Raw genomic sequence first — 13,582 nt, 5'->3', positions numbered from 1 at the left:
GCACACCATAAGTCTGGGGACTGGAGAGACTGTGTTATAAGAAGTAGAACATCCTTCAGATGAACACAGGAAGAGAGACTGAGAGGGAAGTGAAGTTCAAGAGGCCTGAAAAATAGCCGTGTTTATCCCCTTTCTCATACTGTTAATGTGGGAGCTGCTCTTCCACAAAGGGGTTATCATCTCTTAGGTCTCTGGAAAGGGCATATTTGGGGTACACAGGACTTTCAAGGGAGAGTGGGGTGGTGGGAGGAAACTTGGTGGGTATAGGGAACCTTGGAGTGGGATGTAGAAGGTTTGGGTGGTGAACGGAATTGTTACAGGGTCTGAAGTGAGGTACTGAAGTTATTCTTAGGCTGGACTGCATCACAGAGATGGGTCTGGAATCCTTTCCAAGGTCACAAAGAAGCTTATAAATGATTTCAGCACCTCGGACAGAATTACAGATCAGAAAGTTATAAGGAAGCTAACCCTCGATGTCCACAGGTCCTTGGACAACTCAAGGTCAGCATGTCCAATATGGGCTCACCACTTTTCCCTACAAACTTAGGTTCTTCCTCCAGTGTTCCTGCCTTAGAATCATCACCCATCTAACTACACAATTCTGGAAACTGGGAGTCATTTTGGACTCCTATCTCCTTTTTCCACATTCTGAAGTTCCAGTCTTATTGTCCCCTACCCCAATAAAAGTCGCAATTCACTCCCTTTTCATGTCCACAATGCCCCTGTCCTAGTTTAGGCCACCATTTGATTGGGGGCGGGGTGGTGTGTTTTCTGGATTACTATAACATCCTCCTAATCTTTGTGCCTCTAGCTGTCTCCCTGCTACAAATGTCTTCCTACTCCAATCATTGTTCATGGCAGCTGCAAAGGTGGCTTATTCTTATAGAACTTGAGCACTTTACCATTCTGCGTTGGTTGTAAGGATCAGATTGGGGTGATTTGTTGTCATCTGTAGAGCCCTCTGACACCTTTGGTTTCATTCTGTGCTTTCTCTCACTGGCAGTTTTGGAAGCTAAAGGTGATCCATTGTGGGACTGGAGAGATGCTGTGTCAATCCCCAGTGCTGCCAGCACCTGAAGAGAAAGAACAGCAGCTGCAGCCAATAACATGTGATTGAGCTTAGCATGAATGTGTCCCTTACCCATGCAGTGTCACAGAGGTGACGGTATCTAAAACAAAGGAGGTCAGGATTAGAACCTGGGTGGTAGTGGGATTGAGGCATGGCAGGAAGAGCCACCTCTGGGTGATCCCTTTCATTCACACTCCTTAGTATGCCCTACTGATGCCCTGCCCAAATCCATTTTCCAGGTCAGTATACTCATCTTCAGCTGCTTGAGTGTTAGCTGCTAATGGATCACAGCTACACTATTCTGTGAGTATTTCCTTTGACTGTACATTTGGCTGGGGCCGGTAGGGGGGTGTAGAAGGCCAGCCCTCTTGCCTCGAGGCACAGTTAACTTTGTGATACAAGCATACCACAGAGCTCCCCATGGGATCAGGGTGAAGGTCATCTCTAGCTGAGGCCACCTTCTTGTTTAATTCTTCTCCTGTCCCATCCTACTTCCTTCTCTTTCATTTTCCTGAGAGCACCCCTCAATAAATCACTGGCACAAGATCTTCATTAGGTTCTTTTTTAAAGAACACCTGACCTAAAATGGTCCTTAAGGTACAGTGAATCTTCTTACAGTTCCCTGGAATGACAGACTTAATCTAATTGGCTCATCCAGAACTTTGTCCAAGAATGTGCAGCTTGTAATGGACTTCACAAAGCATCCACCCCTCACAGACCTCCTGCTCCTTCCGGACCATCTCAAGGGCCTCTTGGAACTTCTTCTCCTTGGCTTCAATTTCATCAATGGTTGCCTGGTTCTGCTCCTCATATGCCATGGTGACCACAGCCAAGATCAAGTTGACCAGGTAGAAAGACCCCAAGAAGATGACAAGCACGAAAAAGACCATATACATTTTCCCAGAAGCCCTCAGGGTCTGCAGATTCAAGAGAAAGGACATCTGTATCCAGAGTTTGAGGGCCCCTGATGTTGCCAGCTTCCTCTAGGGAAAAGGTAGGCATGCATCTGACTCCCTAGCTTCCAAACCAGTCTGTAGGGAGACATGCAGATCAATACCTGCTGGTAGAGGCGTTCCCAGGAATCCTGTGTCATCAGGCGGAAGAGTGACAGGAAAGCCCAAGCAAAGGAATCAAAGCTGGTGTAGTTAAAATCTGGGTTGTCAGCTGTCTTAAGACAGAGATAACCTTGAGGGCAGTGGCTGCAGCAAGAATAGAGAAGGTCATCAATTGCATAGTCTCTCTGCTCCTTGGGGGCAAGGCAGCCCAGGGCTATAGGAAGACCATAGGGTTTGAAGTCAAAGATTAGAGTTTAAGACCTGGCCTCCCTCTTGTTAGCTGGATGATCTTCATTCCTTTAAGGTTCAGTTCTTCTTGCCCATTTATTTTTTATTTTATTTTTATAATTTATTTATTTATTTATTTGAGAAAGAGAGAGAGAGAGAGAGAGAGAGAGAGAAGGAGAGGGAGGAGGGTTAGAGGGAGAAACAGACTCCCCATTGAGTGGGGAGCCTTACAAGGGCCTCAATACAGGGCTCTGGGATCCTGACCCAAGCAGAAGGCAGACACTTAACCGACTGAGCCACCCAGGCGCCCCTCTCTTGCCCATTTAAATGGGGATGATAATACTCTCACTTCAGAGTTTCATGCAGAGGGGGTGGCCTGACAGCTGACTGTCCAGACAAGATTCCATAAGGTGGCAAACTCTTTGCAGGTTCACACAAGGGGAAGGAGAGTCAGTATCAATAATGCAGACTGAAAACCCGAGGCTTTTGGCGACATCTGCCAACCTGTCCATCAAAGGAGGACTCACATTAGTCAATTTCACTCACCAATTATATATAACAATAAAAACAACACTTTCCACTTACTGGGCACTTACGTGTGCCTCTCTCTTCCTAAGTGCTTTATAAATGCTATAAATTAATCATTTGACCCATCCTTTCTTACAGATGTGGAAGCTGAGGTTCAGGGAAAAGAGGTCAGTTGCTAAAACCATACAGATGTCAATGTATTTATTCAAAAGGAGAAATATAAATGTCAAATAGCCTGTGAAGACTGACTTATGATGGAAGGCCAAATTGAAGATGACCACATGGTGAGCATTGGGGTGGGCAGTGCAGGACTGACTCTTCACTTTCTCATAATAAGGGAATAAGTTGATGTCAAGAAGTATCTCTAAGCTAAAAGCATGTGAGGTGTTCTCACTTACCTCAGTGGGATGGCTTTGCTGAGAAAACAGTAATATCTTATTTGTAGTCTAGGATTCTACTACTCTAGCACACCTCCACTAACACCAATCTCTGGGGCTGTCCTTATTCCAGACATCCATGGAAACACACAATTCTGGGACCCATACAATTGATTAGGGTGCCAGCAACTTGACTATAATTAATCCTAATTCTATCTTCAATCTTGATTGGAGATTTGTGAGTTCCTAGCCTCTCTAGACCCACACTTAAAGACAGACAATCTTTTTTTTTTTTTTTTTTTTTTTTAAAGATTTTATTTATTTATTTGACAGAGAGAGATCACAAGTAGACAGAGAGGCAGGCAGAGAGAGAGGAGGAAGCAGGCTCCCTGCTGAGCAGAGAGCCCGATGCGGGACTCGATCCCAGGACCCCGAGATCATGACCTGAGCCGAAGGCAGCAGCTTAACCCACTGAGCCACCCAGGCGCCCCAAGACAGACAATCTTTTGATTTGCTTGCCAAAGGAGCTAGTTAACCCATAGGTTTTCTAGTTAACTCCAAGGGTAGCCTAATTTCCATGTCTTCCATTAAATCCCACTACAGTTGCTACACATCAATAATGAATTGCTCTAAGAATTAAATGAGATCACACTACAACACTTCTTGCATGGTGCCTTCAGCATAGTAAATATTATATGTAAATTGTAAATTAAAATTTCTGCTGTTTTTAACCTGAAGTGACCAAAAGAATGGACTGGAAGAGTACATGTGAAAGAATGCTGAAAATCATTACATGTTTCCTAGTACTTGTTTTCTACCTTGAGACCCTGGACTTTCCTACTATAGTGCCACTGGTCATTGAGGGTCTCAGGTCTCTGGATTCTCTGTGGCCCAGCACAGGACCCAGTTTTCATCTTCACAGTATGCCCTTCAGGACTTACTCTGCCCATCATCCTGAGTTGGCCTCCCTTGCCATCCCAGCCCTACCCACTTCTTTATTTCCTGGCCAAGACCTGCCCAGCAGGATGTCTGACCTCTTTTACAGCTGGGTTGTGGGTTATGGGGCCATGGGTGGACACCATAGCTTTACCACAGATAGTCCTTAAGCTACTCTGGAGCCATTGCCATGAGAAATGCCATTATCCAGATAGGAAAAAAGACATTGAGTGGGCTTTTGGTTTAGATTTAAGTCAAAGACAAACTGACATCAGAACAGTCCTATCTCTGAACCAAAGAACCAAATGCCAAGTGCATTTGTGAAGAAAGAGGAAAAGGAGCCCATGTTGATCAAATTCTCAGCTCTATTTGAGATTGTCTGGCTAATGAGCTGATTAAGGCAAAGCTCCATACAGGTCCCACCTAGCTCCACTTGGGTAATCTGAGGTTGTTAGCCATTCAGGGAATGAGGTCATATGGGCTTGGGGTTCCAGATCCCCAAACATGGAGATTGGAAAGATGAGCCTTGCTGATCTGTTGCCTGAACTTTCTGTTCATGCCTGCTCCAGTGGTCAAAGCAGCAGGCAAGCTTGAGGGGACAGCTACCCCTTTGCTTTGTCTCACATTCTATTCTGCCCCCTGGGATGGCCCCTGTCCAAACCATCTCTTATTCAACAAAACTGGCGACATCCTGCCTGTCCTTCAATGCTCACCTCAACCACCACCTCCAGGAACCTTCCCTGACCTCCTGCCCTGTCTCCCACCATCACCTCACTGTGTCTTCTCAGCCCATGGAGCCTCTAGCAGAGCACTTCTTCTTTACAGGGAAGCATCTTTATGTATATGCATCCGAGCTCACAAACTGGCAGCTTGCAGGCTGAATTTGGCTTGCAGAAACGTTTTGTTTGGCCCACAATATGTAGACATTTTTTAGAATTGGTAGCCAATGTTTGTAGTTGGGAGATTTCACATAAAAATCTAAATTCTTGTCTTTCTTTTTTTAAAAGTTAGAAGAGCTGGAAGCAGTGGACTCACATTTCCATGTGGCAACCAAAAGCTGGGCTGAGCAGTGGACTGGCCCTTTTAAATGGGGGTACAAACTGCCATCACCCAGTTGCCACCCAGCCTAATCCTCTCATTTGTTATGTATCAAGCCTCTGTAAGAATTTGAAATGGCAAAGACGGATGCACGTGTTTCTTCCTATGTCGTGTGTGGATAAAAAAGCCCATGTGACGGAGTTGTGGTGATCAAATGTAGAACATTTGACATGGAACATATTTAATATATATTAGTTCCTTCCTGGGGTAGATTGCCAAAATGGCCACAACTGTTCTACCTGTATCCATAATACCCATTTGCCATAAAATTGCCATAGCTCCTCCAGTCAAGAGGTAGAGTTTATCTCCAAGTTCCTTAGATTTGCACTGGTCTGTGACTTGGCTTTTGTCAATAGAATGCAGTAGAAGTGACATTGTGCCAGTTCTGAACCTCGGTCTCAAGAGATCTTACACACTTTCACTCTTTCTCTTGGAACCCTCTCTCTGCCCTTGAGAACAAGACCAGGCTAGCCTGCTGGGAGATGATACCACATGGAACAGAAAAGCTGCCCCAGCTGAGACTGTCCTAGATTAGCTGGCCCCTTGCTAATCTGTCCATTGTTTGCAGATGTATGAATAAGCTCAGGCAATACCAGAACACCAGGCTGATCTCAGTTCAATATGCTAATGTGCAGAATCCTGAGCTAAATAAACGGCTAGTGTTCTAAGCCACAAAATCCTGGGACTGTTGGTTACATAACAAAAACTAACTCCTACACTCCTTCCCCATGAGCCTGGGGATGGCTAAAGCTATGACTAATTCATTTCTACATCATCCTTGGGGTCTGCAAACCAGTCGCTACCCAGAAAATGATAATGGCAAAGAGAAAGGACGGCTGGGCATTGGTGCATCGTCATGGGTTGGGCACTCACCCTGCATCAGATCCATTGCCACACAGTAAGGGATCTGAAGTGCCTGGCTTATAATAGTAGAAATCTGCAGGAGAAAGAAAGAAATGAAAGCCATGAATATAGCTCTGAACCCTCTAGCTCAAGCTTTATGCAGTGGAGGCACCACCTTCTCAGTCTTCTGCCTGAGCAAGGCGTGTTCTCTTAGCTATGTGCTCTCAGTAGGCATGCTGGGACTTTTGGAAGGGTGAAGTCCCATCTGGGAAGAGAAAAGCCAAGCAGTGACTTTAACTCTGAGCCTCCCCCAGCAGGATGACTTGCCCCTAGATTTATAGCTCATTTCCTTGTAAAAGGGACATTGGACAACAGAAAATGGGGACCCAAAATAAAACATAGATCAGGAGAAGCATTTTCGCAGGGAAGAGGAATGAAAATATATTTCCATATAGGTATGTGGAGGCTTTACATCCCTGGCCAACCAGACCTGTGTCACTATGGCAGTAATTCCACTCTTGTTTTCTGTAAAAGGAATAGTTGCCCGTTTCGTTGAGAGCTGCACAATTCTTGACACATTTGTTCTTGAGGTTGCCCTTGAAGAGCTGTAGACCCACCAAGGCAAAGACACTCAAGCAGAAGACAGTGAGGATGGTCACATCTGCCAGTTTCCTCACTGAGTGGATCAGAGCTCCCACAATGACCTTCAGTCCTGTGGGAAGATGACAGCAACACTCCCATGTGTATGAGGTACCAGCCACAGAGCACACACATATGCCTGACGTCCTCTATCTTAACTGCCCTATCCTTTCACTACATATAGGTGTGAGGGGCTTTACAAACTTTAGGGCAGTTCCAAGTGCAGTTCCCCATTTGAACCTTGTAAAAACCCTGAGATGGAGGCAGAGATTATTGTTCCATTGTAAGGATGAGACACCTGAGACATAGGTGATGCGTTTTTTTTTTTTTTATCATTGTAAACCTAATAAACTTCTGATAGTAGCAATTCAATTTAAAATATAATTATTGAGTACCTGTTATGTTTCAGGCACTTTGCTAGATATAAGGCTACTAACTTGATTCTAGTAATTTGACATCTGTTTTTCTATACTCACTTCAGTCCTGGGAGGCAGCCTGAGGATGGAAACACATGGACTTCAGTGTGTGTGTTGAGAGACAGAGAGAGAGAGAGAGATGCAAAGGAGATAGAATGAGACAGAGAAAGAAAGACAGAAACACAAAGACACAGAGAGACAAACACAGCAATAGAATGAGACCATGAGAGACACTGGGACAAGCACAACTGGCAGTCTCTGCTTGTTTAAGGAGAGAGGATTTGTGGCTGTGGAGAATGATATTAGCTTCTTTCAGAGAGCAGATTCACAGATAAGCAGAAAGAGCTCCAAACAGGGAAGCAATGTGGAACCCATCCTTGTCTTGTCATTTTGGTTAACAAATAACCTATTGAGTACTAGCTGTGTTGGTCCCTGGGCTGGGAACTGAGCAGGGGGCTAAGGCAAGGGCATGTGGTGGGGTTAACAACTGAGAGGAAATGCTATTGCATTATTGAGCAGGTAGGTGTATATAGGAGCAACTCCTAAATGAAGCCTAGGGTGGGGATGGGATGGGGTGAAGTGTGGGGAAGTTGGGAGAGAGCAGGGAGTCTCCTTGAGAAGGTCAAACCTTAGCAGAACCCTGAAGAATGAGTATGAGTTGAATGAAGAGAGGAAGGACTCTCTTGATAGAGAAGCAGCCTGGCCAAATGCTGGGAGATGAGAAAAGGCAGGAATTATTTGTAGAATCACAGGTAGATTCTAGAACATGATGCAAGACAGGTAGAGGAGAGAGATGAGATTGGAGAGGGAGTCTAGACTGGACAGGTCTTATAAACAAGACTCAGGGTCTTCCTGGTTAAGACTAGGTAAGAGATATCAAATGGCAGCATTTACTACCTTCTTGCTATGACTCTCTTCATGAGGAAGCTTATATAGTGGAAGTTGGCAAAGACTTTCTAACCTTTCCCTGCAGAGCCAGACATAGAATGGTTGAAAGGACTTCCTCCATGGCTTGAGTGTTTCTGTTTTCCAGATGAGAGAATGGATTCTCAGGGGTGAGGGAAGGGAGATAATCCATCAGGCCACAAGGTGGAAGTCACAATGGTTTGCCTGGTCTCTGGCCTCACCATTCTTTCCACCATCCCATTGTGGGGTAAGGTGTATCCCTGAGATACTGGTGACAACAGAAGTCTTGAAGGCCCAATAAGATAAACTCTAATGAAACACTTTTGTTTCTAAATTCTCTGTAATCAAGAATGCCCAAATCTTTTCTCCTCTCTGGGTCCAAAGACAGGACTGAGGCTCAAGCTTTCAGATACATGGAAATGGCAAAGACACTCCCTAGATCCTAGGACTACCTACTCCCTTCCTCCCTATTTCCAAATTTATACATTTAGTTTAGTGTATAAAGGAGAAGCTCCAATTGGAAGCTTGCCTGAACCCCACAACAAGAACATAAAATGAGGACATGACCTTTTGGTCATTTATTGATGGCGATGTTATGAGGTATTATGCACAGAGCATTGGCCTAGGAATTGGGATACTAGGTCTCCATGTCACACTTTGCCTCATTAGTGGTGGGGACTTGGTATTGTGTTTTCTACTCTCTGGTCCTCAGTTTCTTGGTCTTTTAAATGGGGACAACAGTCCATGCCCTGGAGCTTTATAGGACTCTTGCAAAAATCAAAGTAGGACATTAGACTGTGTAAACCAGCATATGCTCTATGAATACAGGTAGTGGTAAAAAGCAACTCACCTGGGATCACAGAAACTGTCTTTAAGGCTCTAAGAACTCTGAATGTCCGTAGGCCTGAGATTCCTCGGAGATCTGTTGCTTCACCAATGTATCTGTAGGACCAGAAGTTGGTCAGTATCTCTGCAAAGAGACGGTCCTGGGAATGTATGTAGCAAAAATAAGGACAATTTTGGGTAACAAGAGTCTAAGAAGGACCCAGAGTGGACACAAAAATCTAATGGCATTTCCACATATAGACTGACACACTAAATTAACTATTGCAATAGCCTTTAAAATGGCTCCTTTGAGAAGGTGTATTATGATCCTGAGGGCTCTGTGTGGGTGGGTATTCAAGCATGTGGGCTTGGCCAACCTCATATACTGGTTCCTCAGGCAAAGTCCTTCAAGTCAGGTAGGTACAAGGCTGAGCCTTGTCTGCTCACTTTGACAGGCCAGTTATTAGCTCATAGTTGAAGTCTCTGACTTCTACCTGAAGGTATGGGACTAATCCTAAAGAAACCGTCGGCATAACACTTAGAAGCAGGGAAACCCCAGGCCATGCAGTTTCATATGAGGAAGCTGGATAGAGACAAGGAAACATCCCCAGAGTGTGAGCTACCCAGAAGCCCATGCAGACAAACACATCAGCACAGAGAAATACTCACGCCAGGGTAATGACGCTAAAATCCAGCCAGTTCCAAGGATCTCGCAGGTAAGCAAACTCATTTAGAAAAAATCCTCTTGCCAGTATCTTTATCAAGGCTTCAAAGGTGTAAATTACAGTGAAGACATATCTGGGAGAGAAGGTGGAAAGGAGTGCCATAGAGAGAGCTCAGAAGGGAGCTACTAGGATGGCTCCATAGGGAAATGTGCAAAAATCATCAGCAAGGTGGGGAAAAGGAAGAAGTAAGGTAAGGAGGCAAGACTGGGGCACTCAGAGAAGTCACACAAATGGGGACTGATGTGTGCAGCTGAGAAGGTTGGCAGCATCTTTGGCTTGAAAGGTGAGCAGAGGGCAATGGGAGGTGCGGAACCACCAGAAGGTTCAGAACAAGGATGCTCCTCTTTGTTGAGGTGTCCAGAGGGAAGCTCAAGGCTCCTCTCCCAACCTGTTGTCGGCTGACATGTAGAAGAGGTAGAGGCCCTTCTATGTCCCTCCTCTCCAAATTTCCTCTACTTCCAACTGTCTTTTCTTCTCCCACAATCTTTGGTCTGCAAGTGTTTTTGGGCCAGGAATCCCAGTCAAAGAGCCATTTAAGGCAGGAAACAACTAGGTGTCATGGAAGAAAAGCACCTAACATAAACATTTTCTCTGGAGGTTAGGTCTTGCCTGGGGAAGTCATATCAAATAGTCATTTGAGTTTGCTGGGCACTTTGTGGGTTTGTAGGTGAAGAGATGGATCTAGAGCTGAGGCTGAGAGTAAGGTAGTGTTTCTCAAATGTTCAGAATCACACAGTCACTGACGGCAGACATTTTCAAACTCTAGCAAGCATCTGAACACCTGGAGGGCTTGTTCAAACATAGATTTCTGGGTTCTACCTCCAGGGTCTCTTATTTAGTAAATCAAGCATAAGGCCTAAGAATGTGTATTTCTAACACATTCCCAGCCGATGCTAATGCTACTAGCCAGAGAGAATTACCCTTCCAGAACCAAAGAGATTCAGATACACACAAAATTTTGGGTACAGTCAATTTTTTAAATTGTAAAATCATAAACATAAACACTGCTATTAAAAATGGAAAGACATGATTACATATGACAGATTGAACATATGTATATACCTCTATCCTTTCTGAAATTCTTCTTAAATGTTAGTAGAAGGATTTTTCTTTTTTCTTTCCTTTTTTTTTTTTTAAAGCATAAACCCAGTAGGAGGAAGATAATGGAGAACACAACAACAGCATTTTGGAAACTAGGAAGCAGATGGATGGGTAGTAACTGACAGAGCAATCTCAAGAAAGCTAAAACCTGAGCTGGGAAGTGGGGAGTTCCCAGAAGTGAGCCAACCCACACTGCAGGTCTGCTTAGGGCTTAGAGACACTAAATACCTCTGAAAGTAGGGTTTGGGGAGAGGTGGTCAGGTGGAGCTGGATACAGCTTGAAAGTCTTTATAAGAAACAGCTATTCAGTGAGGAACCCCTTTAGTGAAGAATTGCTTCCTCTGTTCCAGAAAGAGATTGGATGTTCATTCTTTCAAGAGTTGAACAAGAGGGAGAGAGAGTTGCATGCTGAAACAGGATAAAGGACACTTCATACACTGAAAATCAGGCAACCCTCCCACCCACCTACTCTTTTCTGCCTTTCAGTTAGTTTCTAGAAGCCTGGAAGTCAGGTTAATAGCCCAAGAAGATGATATTTTTAATGTGAACCACTAAGGAACAAGCATCAAGAATTTGAAGGATGCTTCTAACATCAAAGACTAAAGCGACCAAAGAGGAAAGAAAGAAAAGCAAGAGGAGGAGGAGCAAGATGGCAGAGGAGTAGGAGATTGAAATATCATCAGATCCCAGGAGTTCAACTAGATAGTTATTAAACCATTCTGAATACCTACAAAATCAACAGGAGATAGAAAAGAAGAAGAGCAGCAATTCTAGGAAGAGAAAATCGACCACCTTCCAGAAGATAGGATGTGTGGAGAAGTGAATCCAAAGTGACAGAAAGATAGACAGCCAGGGGTGGGCCCTGCTCCCAGCAAGTGAGGAAAGCAGCAGAGCACAAAATCAGAACCTTTAGAAGTCTGTTCCACTGAGGGATGTCATTCCAGAAGCTAAGTGTGGGGAGGGGGTGTAGAGCCCTTGCAGGGACAGTGTAGTCTCAGGGCCCACGGGGACACAAAAACACCAGGGGTGTCTGAGGGTGGCAGAGCTCCCAGGTATCAGAGTGGGAAAGCCGACTACAGAGATGGAGCCAAGCAATGGGCTCTCAGATCAGAGTTACCTTAAACCATGATCCAAGGCACACTCAGACCATTGTTCTTTGAGCAAGGACCCCACAAGTGGCAGACCTGGAGAGACCCAACTTCCTTCCTCTTCTGGGAGGAGCAGTGCAGGAGTGCACTGCAGGAATCAGCTGGGTTTGAAGACTCCAAACGGGGCTGTGCACCAGAGATAGAAATGCTCAGTCACAGGCTGAGTGAGCTCAGAGTGTGGCTGGAGACCAGGGAGACGGGAGTGACTGACTGCTTCTCTTTGAGGGCGCACTGAGGAGTGGGGTCCGAGCTCTCCGCTTCTACAGAGCTGGAGATTGGGAGGCCACCATCTTCATTCCCGTCCCTTGAAGAGGTGTGGAAAGCGTTCAGGGAACAAAAGCCCCAGAGAGTGAACCCAAACGGATTACTTAGCTGGGCCCCTGGCAAGAGTGGTGCAATTCTGCCTCAGGTAAAGACATTTGAGAATCACTACAACAGGCCCCTCCCCCAGAAGAAAGGCTTTGTTCTAGTCTCCAGCCTGATTACGTTCTTTCTTCTTTTTTTTTCAGTTAACTTCTTATCAATTCCTTTTTTAGAATCCTTTTTAATTTTCATCTTTATAGTGTATTCCATCCCTTCATCATGTTTACCCTTATTTTTGTATATATGTTTTTCTTTCTTTAAAATTTTGGGAGGTAGTTTCTTCTAACAGTATAAAATACACTCAAAATCAAGTGTGTGTCTCTGTTCTATTCACCAGTCATATGTATGTGTGTGTATTTATCTACATACACACAAACACACACACACACACACACACACACACACACACACATATATATATATATATATACATATATATATATATGCTTTTTTTTCCTCCTTTCTTCTCCCTCCAGTTTTGGGTCTCTTCTGATTTGGTTAGTGTATATTTTTCTGGGGTCTTTGCTATCCTTTTAGTATTTTGTTCTCTCATTCATCTATTCATATCTAGATAAAATGATAAGGCGGAAAAACTCACCACAAAAAAAAGAACAAAAGGCAACATCGACAGCTAGGGATCTAATCAATACCGACATTAGTAATATGTCAAAACTAGAGTTCAGAATGCTGATTATCAAGGTTCTGGCTGGGCTCAAAAAAACATGGAAGATATTAGAGAGTCTCTTTCCGGAGAAATAAAAGAACTAAAATCTAGTCCAGTTGAAATTTAAAAAAGCTATAAATGAGGTGCAATAAAAAATGGAGACTCTTGTTGCTAGGATAAATGAAGTAGAAGAGAGAATTAATGATACAGAAGACCAAATGATGGAGAATAAAGAGGCTGAGCAAAAGAGAGACAAACAACTACTAGGCCATGAGGGGGAGAATTTGAGAGATAAGTGATACCATAAGATGAAACAATATTAGAATAATTGGGACCCCAGAAGAAGAGAGAGAGGGGCAGAAGGTATATTTGAGCAAATTATAGTAGAGAATTTCTCTAATTTGGTGAAGGGAACAACATCAAAATCCAGGAGGCAGAGAACCACCCTCAAAATAAACAAATATAGGTCCACACCCCATCATCTAATAGTAAAACTTATAAGTCTCAGTGACAAAGAGAAAATCCTGAAAGCAGCTCTGGACAAGAGGCCTTAACATACAATGGTAGAAATATTAGACTGGCAGCAGACTTATCCACAGAGACCTGGCAGGCCAGAAAGGACAGGCATGATATATTCAGAGCACTAAATGAGAATAATATG

The 13,582-nt window shown here is 44.2% G+C and overlaps 1 protein-coding gene across 1 annotated transcript in view; it reads right to left on the bottom strand.

The window, feature by feature from the left end:
* Nucleotides 1-13,582, bottom strand: part of SCN10A (sodium voltage-gated channel alpha subunit 10) — a 95,810-nt gene that overhangs the window by 58,098 nt on the left and 24,130 nt on the right. The window contains exons 4-10 of the mRNA XM_032861166.1: nucleotides 9,590-9,718; nucleotides 8,946-9,037; nucleotides 6,625-6,846; nucleotides 6,165-6,228; nucleotides 2,127-2,268; nucleotides 1,789-1,986; nucleotides 903-1,073 (exon numbers count right to left, since the gene is read on the bottom strand). Coding sequence (XP_032717057.1) covers nucleotides 903-1,073; nucleotides 1,789-1,986; nucleotides 2,127-2,268; nucleotides 6,165-6,228; nucleotides 6,625-6,846; nucleotides 8,946-9,037; nucleotides 9,590-9,718 — 1,018 coding nt within the window. The remainder of the gene's footprint in view (nucleotides 1-902; nucleotides 1,074-1,788; nucleotides 1,987-2,126; nucleotides 2,269-6,164; nucleotides 6,229-6,624; nucleotides 6,847-8,945; nucleotides 9,038-9,589; nucleotides 9,719-13,582) is intronic.

The sequence above is a fragment of the Lontra canadensis genome, unplaced genomic scaffold (genome assembly GCF_010015895.1).
Source record: "Lontra canadensis isolate GAN:19392208 unplaced genomic scaffold, GSC_riverotter_1.0 scaffold20, whole genome shotgun sequence".
In the NCBI taxonomy this organism is placed as follows: Eukaryota; Metazoa; Chordata; class Mammalia; order Carnivora; family Mustelidae; genus Lontra; species Lontra canadensis.
Note: the sequence above shows the minus strand (reverse complement) of the source record. Positions and strands in the feature narration are given on the sequence as shown.